The sequence below is a fragment of the Limulus polyphemus genome, unplaced genomic scaffold (genome assembly GCF_000517525.1).
Source record: "Limulus polyphemus unplaced genomic scaffold, Limulus_polyphemus-2.1.2 Scaffold1192, whole genome shotgun sequence".
Taxonomy (NCBI): Eukaryota; Metazoa; Arthropoda; class Merostomata; order Xiphosura; family Limulidae; genus Limulus; species Limulus polyphemus.
This window is the reverse complement of record NW_013666802.1, coordinates 125,330-141,037: the sequence shown is the minus strand read 5'-3', so window position 1 is coordinate 141,037 and position 15,708 is coordinate 125,330. Positions and strand designations below refer to the sequence as shown.

The 15,708-nt window shown below is 32.7% G+C and overlaps 2 protein-coding genes across 2 annotated transcripts in view; one reads left to right on the top strand and one right to left on the bottom strand.

Moving 5' to 3' along the window:
* Positions 1-1,604, top strand: part of LOC106462533 (lisH domain-containing protein C1711.05-like) — a 9,218-nt gene extending 7,614 nt beyond the window's left edge. Inside the window, exon 2 of the mRNA XM_013922468.1 lies at positions 905-1,604. Coding sequence (XP_013777922.1) covers positions 905-1,604 — 700 coding nt within the window. The remainder of the gene's footprint in view (positions 1-904) is intronic.
* LOC106462534 (neuropeptide F receptor-like) overlaps positions 1-15,708 on the bottom strand; it is a 157,468-nt gene that overhangs the window by 115,558 nt on the left and 26,202 nt on the right. The window lies entirely within an intron of this gene.

The following is a 15,708-nucleotide window of genomic DNA, read 5'->3' as shown; positions in this document are numbered from 1 at the left end:
TAAACAAAATCAAACAAACCTTATTATATTGTAAAAGACTAGCCCATAACAAAATTGTTTACATACATAGGTGATTAGGTATATGGAGAAACACTTAACTAAAAACAAACAAGAATTTGTTTGTTTGTAGTTAAGCACAAAGCTACACAATGGGTTATCTGAGCTCTGCCCACCACGGGTATCTATCGTTATAAGTCTGCAGACATCCCGCTGTGACACTGGGGTTGGGGGCATAAACAAGCAACGGTAGAGAACTAACTAGATTGGTGTAAAATTTGTGAGGATAAAAAAAAACATAAAAATCGCCTGATTTTGTATGGTAAGCAAACAAAGTATTTTTCATTAAAAAAATATTTTGTTTTGTTAGACCAAACTTGGAAACACTAAGTTTTTGATATTTTGTTTTATTTAGATGATCTCTTTTTTCATAACCTGAGTCACTAGTATGTTTTGTAATTATTAACTTCAAATTTATTGTAGTTTTCACTTGATAAAATACTTTATGAAAATATAGTTTTAACAGGTATTTTATTCAGATTCAATATATAAATATTGATCTAAATATATTATATTATAGGATATGATACATGATGTTGTTCAGCATCCGATATTATGATGGTCCATGATGTACATTTTCCCTTTAAAACGTTTCCAATGCTATTTTTAAACTAAACTATTTATTTTTATGATTTTTTTTATTCGTGGGGTAGCCTAGAAGCCAGCGTTCCAGGCTTATAACTGGTAGATCCGAGGTTCGAGGAGTTGTAGATGTTGAAAATTCCATTTTATTATTTATTGTTTTCCTCTTCTAAAAGTTGATATGCAGTTTTTCATATTAATGCTTAAAATATCTAGAAAGACCTAAAATAATCAACAGCTAATCATCAACACCTTACAATCCAAGTGAATCATCAACACCTTACGATCAAAGTGAATCATCGACAACGTACGATCAAAGTGAATCATCGACAACGTACGATCAAAGTGAATCATCGACAACGTACGAACAAAGTGAATCATCGACAACGTATGATCAAAGCGAATCATCGACAACGTATGATCAAAGCGAATCATCGACAACGTATGATCAAAGCGAATCATCGACAACGTACGATCAAAGCGAATCATCGACAACGTTCGATCAAAGCGAATCATCGACAACGTTCGATCAAAGCGAATCACCGACAACGTACGATCGAAGCGAATCATCGACAACGTACGATCAAAGCGAATCATCGACAACGTTCGATCAAAGCGAATCACCGACAACGTACGATCGAAGCGAATCATCGACAACGTTCGATCAAAGCGAATCACCGACAACGTATGATCAAAGCGAATCATCGACAACGTATGATCAAAGCGAATCATCGACAACGTTCTATCAAAGCGAATCATCGACAACGTATGATCAAAGCGAATCATCGACAACGTTCTATCAAAGTGAACCATCGACAACGTACGATCAAAGCGAATCATCGACAACGTATGATCAAAGCGAATTATTGACAACGTTCTATCAAAGTGAATCATCGATAACGTATGATCAAAGCGAATCATCGACAACGTACGATCAAAGTGAATTATCGATCGACAACCTATGATCAAACTATATTAACTAGAATTGAAATAATTTAGAAATAGTAAAAATACGATCCTATTAGCAAACTGATTATAAATACGTAATGTTGTGTATCAAGAATCCGAAAACTAAAACTTATTTCGATTACATTGCACTAAATCACAATCTGAGTATTCTCGGTGGTAAAGAAATGTTCAGGTGAAAGTCCAGTAGTATCTAACATAGAACAGTTTTGTAAATGTGTAAACCTTAAAGATACACACTAAGTCAAAAAAGTACAAAATATAATTTATAAGTGTAATTAAAACTCAAAAATATTTAAAATTGTTTTAACGTTCTATTGAAAGTACAATTTAATGAAAATTCACAAAACTGTTATCCTGACCTAGGCTTACATCTAAAACATATCTAAATGTAATATAAAAGTCCTATAAACAGTCTTATAAAAACCTAGACTCACAAGTGAAACATATCTAAGTGTAATATATTGTTACGCATCTGCTTGTTGGATAATTTCCGGTAAAAATTATTTCCGAGAAACTTCAGCGATATAAGTCACTTCTTGATTAAAACTAGTTTATTCTTTCTCAATACAACTTTGCAATACACACAATTTCCACAGTTACTTTAAGTTCAACACACGCTATAATTCACAACGATTCACGCACTTTACTTACCCCTCACTTGACTCAATTATCTGTCTATCTGCAATTATTATCTCTGCTTTATTTGCCGGTCTTATATATAAAAATAGAGGCCGTCTGGCAAACACTCGAGTCTTCATGATCCTTCTAGAAACTCATCACGTGTTACCAGCGTCACTTGACTTCCGCTGTCATAATACTATCTACGAGATGTGACGTCATGTGACGTTTTTCAACAGGGAATGATTTTATGTATAAATACATCCTATAATATCCATAGGATTAGCTAAGAAAGCTACTCAGTGTAGAATAACATGTAATTAAGAATTATATATTTTACATGTTCTGCATCCAGAATGGCGAATCCACATTACCGTTATTTTGGGATGTTAAAAGCACCATAATGTACCAGAAACTGGTTTAAACGATGTTTTCTAAACTTATTACCTAATATTATGTGTTTTAAGACACATAGTTCATGTAACAGAATCGTTTAGAGTGATTGTAAAGGAAATTCCATAAAATGATTATTTATTAACAGCTAAGGCCTAGTGGAACAAAATGTCACCAAAGACATTTTAAAAACCACAAGTTTCATTTATAAAAGTTTCCAAGTAATATCGTGCTGCATGCGACAACATGACCATCAAAGAAGACATTACAACCCATTCACATCTAACGTTAAGATGAAGATATTACAACCGCTCACGTCTAATGTTTACAGGAAGACATTAGAACCCCTCACATCAAGTGTTAACAGGAAGACATTACAATCCCTCACATCTAATGTTAACAGGAGAAGGAAGAATAAACGGTTTATTCTGACAGAAATATCGGGAAAAACCCTTGGATTTTCAACCAGCAGGTATTTGGATGTGAGTTTTTCTCAAAGGGAATGTCTACTGGAATAACCAAGTGAATGTGTATGATCCGAACACGGTCATTTGAAATGTAACTACTACCTAGGTCTATCAACACTGTCCAGAAAATAAATACATATGTGGTGGCTGTAATGCCACTTACATTGGCAAAACTATACGCCAATTACACCTGCGAAAATATGGGAATATCAAAGAGAACTGGAAAACAACTGTCAAATCCTCCAGACATAGTTAAAACCACAACCACCCAATATTGATTAAAAATTTCAAAGTCATCTCATCTGGATCATCCAATATTGAACTTTAAAGAAAGTTTATTTATTCTAATTGAACTCCCAACTTTAAATAATAACACAACTTCGTTACAACTAAGTTATGTTCTAAATAACTTCTATAATATTATTACAGTTGTTGCATTATCCTATTCTTTTTTTTTATTCACTTCATTATTTTATTCTATATTTTAATTAGCTTTTATAAAACGTCTGAACTTTAGAATTTTTTTATACCTAATATTTTACACTGTTCAATATAGCTTGCTGGAGATGTAATATTTATATTCCGAAACGTTCAAGAAATGTTCGGATTTCTTACCGTCGTTCTACTGTTCATCATTATATTTCGATTCCCGTTGAATGAATCTGTTGCTAGTGTTATTAAACGGCGATGTGGGAATGGTACTTTACGGCTATTTCGTTCGCTCGAAAAAATTGACCTCAAACCCTGGAAATTATCAATGGACATTCAATTCTTAACAAATTGCAAGTATCATTAATTCATCCCCAAATTCTTCTATTTCAAAACTGCAAACCGTTATTTCCAGGAATCACCTGCCTATTTCTCGTGTCAACGCCATCTTTTGGAAGAAGAACTGAAATTGAAACAAAAGAAACAGTCTATCTGTCAACATGAATTAGTGAAGAATGAACTAAAAAATAACTTATCATAGATCGACTACAACCACCTGCTAAGCTTGATTAACAGCATTAACACCAAAACCGAGACTCACCTGGAACACAAGCAGAACGTTAAACTGAATAAATTAATTACAGATGAAAATACCAATAGTAATGATCCTAACAAGGTGATTTTTTAACATTAGTGATGTTGTACTTAGTGAACCCTGGAAAAGTTCCATAGCGTAAAATTTTGTTTAGCCTACTTCCTAAATTTATATTCACTGATTACCCGTTCCCTTTTAAGTGCACTTATAAAACTTTAAAATCTCAACCTATTTTCAAACAGCCCTGACTTTCAAAAGTGCTCTTTAATGGTTCATTCTTAAAATGGCGACTTGCGTGGTTTAATTTGATTATAAGATATTTCAAGTTGGCAGGCCATGAAGTTCGCAGTTGTGGGTGCACTTTTTAATTAAACATTGTGGGCGCACGTTTTAATTAAACATTGTGGGTGCACTTTTTAATTAAATATTGTGGGTGCACGTTTTAATTAAACATTCTGGGTGCACTTTTTAATTAAACATTGTGGGTGCACTTTTTAATTAAACATTGTGGGTGCACTTTTTAATTAAACATTGTGGGTGCACGTTTTAATTAAACATTGTGGGTGCACTTTTGAATTAAATATTGTGGGTGCGCTTTGTAATTAAACAGGATTTGTATAATTAAACATTATACAATGTGTGGGCTATTCATTGACCCAGTCAATTACCAAAACCACTTCTCCAACCATTTCCGTGTATGTTGGAGTCAGCTATTACAAAACAGCCCAAGTAAACAACTTCAGGAGAAAATATAAATATACAAGCCCGATTACGGTTATTATAAGCAGACTTGTTAACACTGGAAAACATATTGAACACTTTCTGTGAGAGTGCATCATGCCATTATGTACAAACGTTTCTGAATATAAAATATTTTCAATATGTCTGGGGTGAAAATATGTTTATTAAGATGTAAGCATTTAGAATATAAGGTTTTTGTGATCAGGTGACTTATAAATAGCCATGTACAAAAGATAAATATAGCAAGTACAAATTAACTTTACTAAACTTGACAATTATCGATGACCTTTAAGAAATTGAAATCATGATAAAAGGAGCTCTTATTTTCTCTGAGCGTTAAACAGGAGTATAATGTTTTCAAAGCTAGTCATTAAAGAATATGGGTTTGGCATAGAGTGCTGTTAAACATGGTTACTGAATTTGATAATAATATTAACAACTTGTACACAAGACACTAAAATTTAAACCACATGATAAAGCCGATATGTCATGCTTTCCAGTCATTGGGTGTAAAGATTGTAGAGAAGTGAAACAAGCCATCAAAGCAACCAAAGCGTCAGAGGAAGCCGATTTTTTGTTGACCATACTAAAAGCTTTTCTATGTTTTTAGGGCTGGAAATATGTTGTAAAAGCCAAGTTAGCATGTTAACTGAAAAGCCAAGTGAAGTCACTTCGTGACCATAGACATAATATATTATGAATTACAAACAAATCATTTTCTATTTGCTTCAAAGTCACTAAAAACATTTTCCACTGTTTTTATAGGAATTCCTCTGTTCTTCAAATTAAGCAATATTAATATAAATAACATTAAAATTAATAAACTAGCAATATTATTAACACCGAAACTAACCTTAATTATCCAAAGGATATTAGATATATTGGTAAAACATAGTGTTTGCCATTTTTACAATAATTATGTTAATATGTGGTGTTTGTCATTTTACAATAATTATGTTAATATGTCGTGTTTGGTGTCATTACAGCAATAATGCTAACCTGAGGTGTTTGGCCATATTACAGCAATAATGCTAACCTGAGGTGTTTGGCCATATTACAGCAATAATGCTAACCTGAGGTGTTTGGCCATATTACAGTAATAATGCTAACCTGAGGTGTTTGGCCATATTACTGTAATAATTTTAACCTGTTGTATTTGGTCATATTACAGTAATAATGTTAACCTGTAGTGTTTGTCATTTTACAATAATTATAGCAATATGTGGTGTTTGGTAATATTACAGTAATAATGTTAACTTGTGGTATTTGGTCATATTACAGTAATTATGTTAATATGTGGTATTTGGTGTAATTACTGTAATAATGTTAATATCTAGCGTTTGTTGACTATGTTATGTTGCTAAATATTGCCTGATTTATCATTACCACAAACTACTGAGCAGACTGCTCATCTTCTTACTTGGTCAAATTACTTCAAGTTTGTTTCTAGCTTCTACACAACTTATCTTATTTTTCACTCCTCAAGGAATTTAAGCAACTCATGTCTTCACAGTATTCTTCCCAGATACTTAGTACTGCAGTTCCCTGTTAATTGTGTGAAAGGTTTAACCTTATGTTGTGTGAAAGGTTTAACCTTATGTTGTGTAAAAGACTTAACTTTACATGGCGTGAAAGACTTAACTTTACATGGCGTGAAAGGTTTAACTTTACATGGCGTGAAAGGTTTAACTTTACATGGCGTGAAAGGTTGAACTTTACATAGTGTGAAAGGTTTAACTTTACATAGTGTGAAAGGTTTAACTTTACATAGTGTGAAAGGTTTAACTTTACATGGCGTGAAAGGTTTAACTTTACATGGCGTGAAAGGTTTAACTTTACATGGCGTGAAAGGTTTAACTTTACATGGCGTGAAAGGTTTAACTTTACATAGTGTGAAAGGTTTAACTTTACATAGTTTTTGCCTTTAAACTGTTTTCTTCTATTGAATTAACGTTTCAAATGATTATTGTTTCGTTCAACTATGTTCTATCGTAAAGGCATCACACGGAATTGTTGTTTTTTCCTATATACAATACAGGGCTAACTGGCTTTAAGTACTTATAGATGGGTGAAACTATAAATAAACGTAATACTTCATTGAAATAATTTTCATTTTAAACTTTTCTCTCTCTAAGCTATCAGCCCAATTATGATTTTGTCAATTTCTCGTTTGCATGCATGAACAAGACAATTCCATATGAACCAATATACTTCCACTTCGTGACTTATTTTTTTCTCTTTGCTATAATAAATTATTTCCGTTTCACATATCCCATACTAGATCGTGTATAATGCGAGATCACGAACACCTGGTTTTTATAAAAATATTAAATAACTCTTTTGAAAGTTAAACATTATTTTCTAGCTTACTGCGTTTCTTTTATGGAAAATGTAAGAAGTAAATATCAAACGAAAATTATACCATGCTCTTCAACTTCTATTTTCATCCAGCTCGTCCTTTATGTATTCAGAAGATCTATATAAACTCTATACATACGACTTTTGACGTAATCTTAGTCCAATCTATACTCGTTACTAGGTGCTGCTTGGTAGAAGAGACGTTTTTCATGGCTTAGTGATTTATTTCTACGCTTAATGCTGCCACTGCTGAAATATATTCAGCCTAGAATAATTACATTCAATAACAGAAGACGTAAGCATTAAAGGTTCTTGAGGACGACGGAATACATTTGTTAGAGATGTCTTAGGTGACGTGTGTTTTGAATTTTAACGAAAGTTAGTGATATAATTTGCATTTTGGTACAAGTTTACTAGAAACTTTCAATACATATTAAACAGAAGATGTTTTAAAATAAGAAAACGCACGTTGCACTTGTCAGATTAGTGGGATATAGAAATTTTAATAAAATGATAAAACATTATGATAAGGAAATAATGAAAGTGTATCTATTGGACGATTTGAAATTAATGTGTCCAAACTTCTTAAATACATCAGTGTAATAAAAGTTTCATATGAACATAAAAGAAAATAAAAACAAAAACAAAACTAAGACAAACAAAGGGACGAATAACAGATCATAAGAAGCAAAGAATATTTGGTATTTTAGCCTCCCTATAAAGGTAAACGTAGTTTAATACTTAAAACATAAACTCATGAAACTGTGTTGATTTCTCTAGGTTAAATCGTTTATTTTATGAAGACATCGTTTTAAGCAACGGTTCTGCAAGCTAAATAGTTTAAGTTATAAAGACAACATTTCATACTGCTGCTCTACAGGCTAAAGTAATTTAGTTTACAACAAGAAGGTTTCAAACAACTGTCCTGCAGGCGAAAAGTTTATGAATGCAAAGTTTCAGACTACTGTTCTTCACGCTAACATTATTTAGTTTATGAAAAAATGTCAACCGCTATTCCTCTGATTAATCTAATTTAACTGCTAAAAACCTCCCCTCTCTCCGGTTTAGGCTATAAAGATAAAATGTTGACCATCTTGCTGTGCCTTCCGTTTGCAGTTCGTAATTGCTGTAGATAATATTTAGATATAATTATCTTCCTAGCGTCAGCAGTTTGTAGCTGTTGTAGACAAATTTAGAGCTATTACCCGGTCTTAAACTATTGGTCTGTAGTTGTCGTAGACGACGATTTGAGCTAATTTTCTTCCTTGCGTTAGCACACTGTAGCTCCTTCAAACAAGGTTTGAGCTGTTTTAGTGGTTTGTAGTTATTGTAGACAACGTTATGAGCTATTTTTATTCCTTGCGTTAGCATATTATAGCTGCTTCAAACAAGGTTTGAGCTGTTTTAGTGGTTTGTAGTTACTATAGACAATGTTATGAGCTATTGTTCTTCTTTACATTAGCAGGTTGTAGTTGTTACTGTACACAACGTTATGAGCTATTGTTCTTTATATTAGCAGGTTGTAGTCCTTGTTGTTGACAACGTTATGAGCTATTGTTCTAATTTATTTTAGCAGGTTGTAGTTGTTACTGTAGATAACACTATGAGCTATTCTTTTTCTTTATATTAGCAGGTTGTAGTTGTTGCTATAAACAACGTTATGAACTATTGTTCTTCTTTGTGTCAGTAGAATTTTCAACATTTCCTTCCACAGATTAATAGATAGTTGTTCATGGAGTACTTATGTAAACAAAACGTATTTCACGCTACTGTTTATGGGCACTTGTGTTAACAAAATGTAGTTTACGCTTCTCTTTATGGGGTACTCGTGTAAACAAAATGTATTTCACGTTATTTTTCGTGGGGTAGTTATGTAAACAGAATGTGGCTAACAATACTGTTTATGAGGGGTATTTATGTAAACAGAAGGTAAGTAACAATACTGTTCATGGGGGTACTTATGTAAATAAATGTAATTAACAATACTATTCATGAGGGTATTTGTGTAAACAGAATGTAGTTAACAACACTGTTCAGGAGGGTATTTATGTAAACAGATAGTAGTTAACAATACTATTCTTCCTCAGATTTGTACAATTAGTTCAGGAAAACATTTTAAGGCTACAGTTACTTTGCTTGACTTGTGAAAATAGTTTCCAAAATATAATTTTGAAACCCTGTTAATGTCAAGTGCTTGCTAAAAGTGCACTTTTCTCATTAAATTAGTTTACTGTTACTAGATGACAGTAGCAGATACATTTATTTATTATAATTAGTTTAGTATCACTAGATGGTGCTAAAACATACAATCTGTTTGATGTGATTAATTGGCTATCACTAGATGGCGCTAATACATAAATTGTGTTTTAATTTGATTAATAAACTATCGTTAAATGGTGTTGTCACTTAAATTGTTGAAACGTGTAGACGTTACCAGCTTTTATTAGAAACAAATTATTCGTAATTTTAATGAACTGAGAATATCTAGCCCCTATAAACAAACTGAATTTTTCTTTTTTTATTGGTGAGGTATAATTCTATTTACTTAATATTGTAGAACATCTGTAGTTTTTTTACTATTTGAAAATCACAAAAAGAGTACAAAATATAAACGAATAAATGACTTTCATTTTAAAAACGCAACGTTTAATAACAGTGTTATTTACTGGAATTAAATGGAGGCAAATGTTACTTCTACAGTTGCTGATTCAAGTAACCCTAACCTTGCAGATATAAGTATTTCTAGTGAGTTTATTAAACAGACTAATCATGGTCACGTCTAAATACATACTAATAACAATCTTGTATATCCTACAGAATTTATTAGTAATTGTGAGGGAACATTTAAAATATCTTTAAACTCATGGCACCGATTTTACTTATCATGGTGAAGATTTCAAGGGACTTTTAATGCGCACGCGTGTGCGTGGATTGGAAAATCCTAGGTTCTAGCCAGTCGCGATATGCCACTGAACACATTCCACATTTTTAGGTATGAGGGCGTTATATAGATGAAAAATAGATATGACAGCGTAAAAACCATGTCGACCAGTTATGGGGGCGTTATAACCATGGCAACCAATTTCGCTCTTGGGAATAGTCATGTAGGCAGAGTTGCTACTGATTGATTGAACACTCTCTGATTAGCAGTTCTGAGTTAAAGTTGGCTACACTTTAACCCTGGAGTTGATACTGACTGATTGAACACTCTCTGATTAGCAGTTCTGAGTTAAAGTTGGCTACTCTTGAACCCAGGAATTGATACTGACTGATTGAACACTCTCTGATTAGCAGTTCTGAGTTAAAATTGGCTACACTTGAACCCTGGAGTTGCTACTGACTGATTGAACACTCTCTGATTAGCAGTTCTGAATTAAAGTTGGCTACTCTTGAACCCAGGAGTTGATACTGACTGATTGAACACTCTCTTGATTAGCAGTTCTGAGTTAAAATTGGCTACACTTGAACCCTGGAGTTGCTACTGACTGATTGAACACACTCTGATTAGCAGTTCTGAGTTAAAGTTGGCTACACTTGAACCCTGGAGTTGATACTGACTGACTGAACACTCTCTGATTAGCAGTTCTGAGTTAAAGTTGGCTACACTTAAAGCCATGAATCTCAGTGCACGTGCTTCATGAAGAGTCATTCAGTAAGGTATCTTTAAATGATACTTTATTCCTCTGTCTTTAATGAAAAAACAATAAATACTCATTCAGATAGTTTTGAATTATTTATATTTCAAACTTGTAGCTTAAGATGATAAATATTGACGAGGTGAATATTTAGAGAGAAACACGTTAGCGCTTTTAATTACAATATATAATCTTCAAGTTTTAATTTGTATTCCAATAACTGACTTTCTGAACAAAACGTTGCTGACTCTACGATAAATTATTTTCATCTCAGTGACAAACTCTATAAAAATAAAATTGTTGGCTTTACGTTAACCGGGTTTAGATGTTTTTTCACAAACACCTGAAAACTGTTTTTTTTTATTGTATGAGGAATTATATTATATTAAATGAATGAAAAGTCTTAGCTTAATTTTATGAAATAATTTTAACAGCAATATTCCTAGTGCTTAAAATCTACATTTATTTTAAATAACAGTATTTCATGGTTTCCCTGGTTTTTAAAAACTTTCTTCTTTTTTTTATCTAAACCAGCAGTTGAGACTGGATTTTTATCTCTTAACGAGGAAGTGTTAAAGAACTGTGCATATGTCGCCTGCAGTGCCGTAAAATTTGATGCAGACTTTATTCAAAGTAACAAGAACAGCTGTCCTCTAATAAGATACCCAAGAATTGTTATAATATATTCTAACCTGCTGAAAAACTACTCATATTTTGTCGTTTTTTGGAAGCTCGAATGAATAAAACTGAAACTTACAAATCTGTATTGGATATAAAAATGTGTATTATACATTATGTAATGAAATACTTTAAATCCAGCATAAAAGTTTAAGTTTCTCAGTAGTGAAAACATCCAATGTTAACAGTGACTAGACCTTGAATAAACCAGAGATGTCAATATTATCAGAATAATCAACAGTGACAGGTCTTGAACAAACCAGAAACATCAGTATTATCAGGATCATCAACAGTTGTAGGATCTTAAACATACAGGAGGGATCAATAATATCAGGATTATCAATAGTAGCAGGACCATAAGCATACAGGAGTGATCAATAATATCACGATCATCAACAGTGGCAGGACCTTGAACAAACCAGAGATATCAATATTGTCAGAATCATCAACAGTTGCAGGGTCTTAAACATACAGGAGGGATCAATAATATCAGGATTATCAATAGTAGCAGGACCATAAGCATACAGGAGTGATCAATATTATCAAGATAATCAACACTGACAGGACCTTGAACAAACCAAATACATCAGTATTATCAGTATCATTAACAGTGACAGGACCTTGAACAAACCAGAGACATGTGTATTATCAGTATCATCAACAGTGACAGGACCTTGAACAAACCAGATACATCAGTATTATCAGGATCATCAACAGTGACAGGACCTTGAACAAACCAGAGACATCAGTATTATCAGTATCATCAACAGTGACAGGACCTTGAACAAACCAGAGACATGTGTATTATCAGTATTATCAATAGTGGCAAGATCTTGAACAAACCAAATACATCAGTATTATCAGTATCATTAACTGTGACAGGACCTTGAACAAACCAGAGACATGTGTATTATCAGGATCATCAACAGTGACAGGACCTTGTACAAACCAGAGACATCAGTATTATCAGGATCATCAACATTGACAGGACCTTGAACAAACCAGAGACATGTGTATTATCAGTATTATCAATAGTGGCAAGACCTTGAACAAACCAAATACATCAGTATTATCAGTATCATCAACAGTGACAGGACCTTGAACAAACCAGAGACATGTGTATTATCAGTATTATCAATAGTGGCAAGACCTTGAACAAACCAAATACATCAGTATTATCAGTATCATCAACAGTGACAGGACCTTGAACAAACCAGAGACATATGTATTATCAGTATCATCAACAGTGACAGGACCTTCAACAAACTAAATTCATCATTATTACAAAGAAAATTCGTGGTTGACAGATGTTGAAGGAAAACTAGAGTCATGTATACTATAAGGACTCGAAAGAATAGGAAGCCTTTGTGTAATAACAGATGACTTGTACAGAACTTATCAATACAACGATATTCATGCTAATCACAACAGATATTAACCTAAACTAATGTAATATACCTTTCCGATTGTGAGTATAAAAAAAATTATAATGATTACATTATATTGATTCATCATTTACGTTCCGAATTAACCACTGAGCGTTTAGCAGCTTAGAGGATTTATACGAGTTGCCCATCTACAGATTAGTCCAAACAAAATATATGATAACTAAATGAAGAAGATGAAAATAAACGTATTATATTTATTAAACATTTTAACAAACCTATTTAATGAAACTAACATTAAAGAAAGAGGGGATTGTAAAAATTACTTGTATGATTTTAGTGCACTCTCACTGATTACTTCTCTCTTGAAAAGCGAAACGCCAGTGTACACAAAACTTTACATACCTCTCCTACTCCACCAATAATGAAAGCCCATTTAAAGTAATTTAAAAGCAAAATTTACGTTAATATAGAAATTTCTGCATTACAAATGAGCTGGAAACACTTAATGCTATAAACCAGAAAATTAATGCCTATAATGATAAAAGTTAGGTATTTTTGGCCATAATTCCAATAATATCTCAAGAAGTTCAGCAACATAGGACTTTTGGAATAGTCCTAAATAAAACCTTGCCTAGGTGACAATAGAAAATAATATCATAAATCTTACTCTTTAGCTATATCGAAAAGTAATGGAACAGTACATATAAAACAAATATATAGATAAAAAGTGTAAAATCATATGAATAACAAAATTTTAAACTAAGTAACAAATATCTTAATACTTCAGTTACAATAATCCAAATAAATAGAATTCTGTGTTAATATGCTATATAAGGAACCGATCTAGACGTCTTTTATAGAATTAGCACATTGTGTAAAAGCTGGACCTTGTATAATACCACATGTCTTGTACAGAAATAGTAGATTGTGTAAAACCAGATTCTTATGTGACATGAGGTGTATTTATATAGCATAACATAATGTTTAGGGAGAACAAGAGACTCATTGGTCCATCTCGGCTGTCACGCATACATTTGTGGTAGTTTTCATGCCTTTCGCTTGAATTTTTCTCATTCTATCATTTTCACGCACGTCATTTAAGCTACACTTTCTTGCAGGCATTACGTGTTAAATCAATCAATCCTGGTTTATTTGAAAATAGTTTATGTGGTCAGACAAACCAACTCGCGTAGACTTATCTTGCTTTAATAAAACTACACATACATATCTTTATTTAATAGAATTATACATAAAGTAAAGTAATGGTATTTATCATAGTGTACAGAGTATGAAACAGTTATGAGAGTTCAGTGTATGACACGGTTTAAAAAGTTCAAAACAAGGTAACTCACAAAACGAAGAAAAAACCAGTAATAAATAAAAAAAAGTAGCTAAAAGATATTTATAGTAGTCTATGAAACGAACCGAAGCTAAATTATTGCAAAGTAAAGTAAATCTAATGTTGTACTGAAGGCAAACATTGCTGATTATGCAGAAACGTCTGAATGCATTTTCACGAAGTGATAAGCATTTGGTTTTGAAAGCGTATAAAAATTGATATTAGTATAATATTCATTTTTTAGGAAATTACTCGTAGGTTAGGGGTTGTTTGTTTGAAATACTTTGCAAATAATAAAAAAAACTGAAGTTCAAATCGAAGCTAGTCATGGCAACGATACTGTGCCATCGTGTGCCATACATTTTACATTAAACAATTTGACTAAGTAAAAACAAGTAAGATGACTCTGAAGGAAAGGCCAATATGCAATCCGGACTCCTTGTGCAAAGATTCTTCCACAATATGAGAGTTGTAGCGTTTAATCCATATATGTGCCAGAATGTACCGGATAGACAAACGCATACGTATTAATTATATAGATGTGATGTCTTCTCCAGTGAGCGATGTACTGTCTCGTGCTTTGGATGTAATTAGCCGTGATCAGTTAAATCTAGCTTTATAAACTTGTGTGTCCCAATGACCATGATACTTCTTATGATAATGCTACAATTCTCCATCTCATCACTTGCCATCTAATAAGTCTCGACTTCACAATCTCTAGTTAAATTGGAACAATGTAGCTATATCATTTGAAAAAAAAGTAGTAGGGTTTGGTTGTTGTTCTTAGACCAAACCACATTGACACAGTTATGAGAGTTCAGTGTATGACACGGTTTAAAAAGTTCAAAACAAGGTAACTCACAAAACGATGTGTTTACGACGGAAAAAAGAAAAATGGTGAAAATTAATAACAAAAGGGTAAGAGTGCAAGTCAGCACAGAATGCGGAAAATGGGGAAAACGCGATATGTGCAGATGGATGAGACAATCCGGAAAAATATGGGTGCAAACTATCAACTAATAGATCGCTAGTTTAGACTTTATACGCTATAAGACCTGACTTACGATGGTGCTGCTGGATATTATCAACTAAGATATCGTTAGTTTATGCTTTATACACTATAAGACCTTACTTTCTGTGATGCTTCTGCAAACTATCAACTAACAGGTCGCTAATTTTGACTTTATATAATATAAGACTTTACTTGAATAAATAGAGTTGTTTAAACCTTTGTTTAACAAGAAATAAAAGTTTGGAATGGTCTATTTGTTCATTGGGGTGTGTATCTGTTAACCAGACTAGTTTCGGAGAATTCCATTCCTTATCAGTGACTCTGGACACTACTACCGATGAAATATCAGACCAAATCAAGACTTTATAGTAGTGAGGAATCGAAAATAAACTGGTGTATTTAAGTGTTTTACACTCACAAAAAGGGAACCTATTATTCTATAGGTAT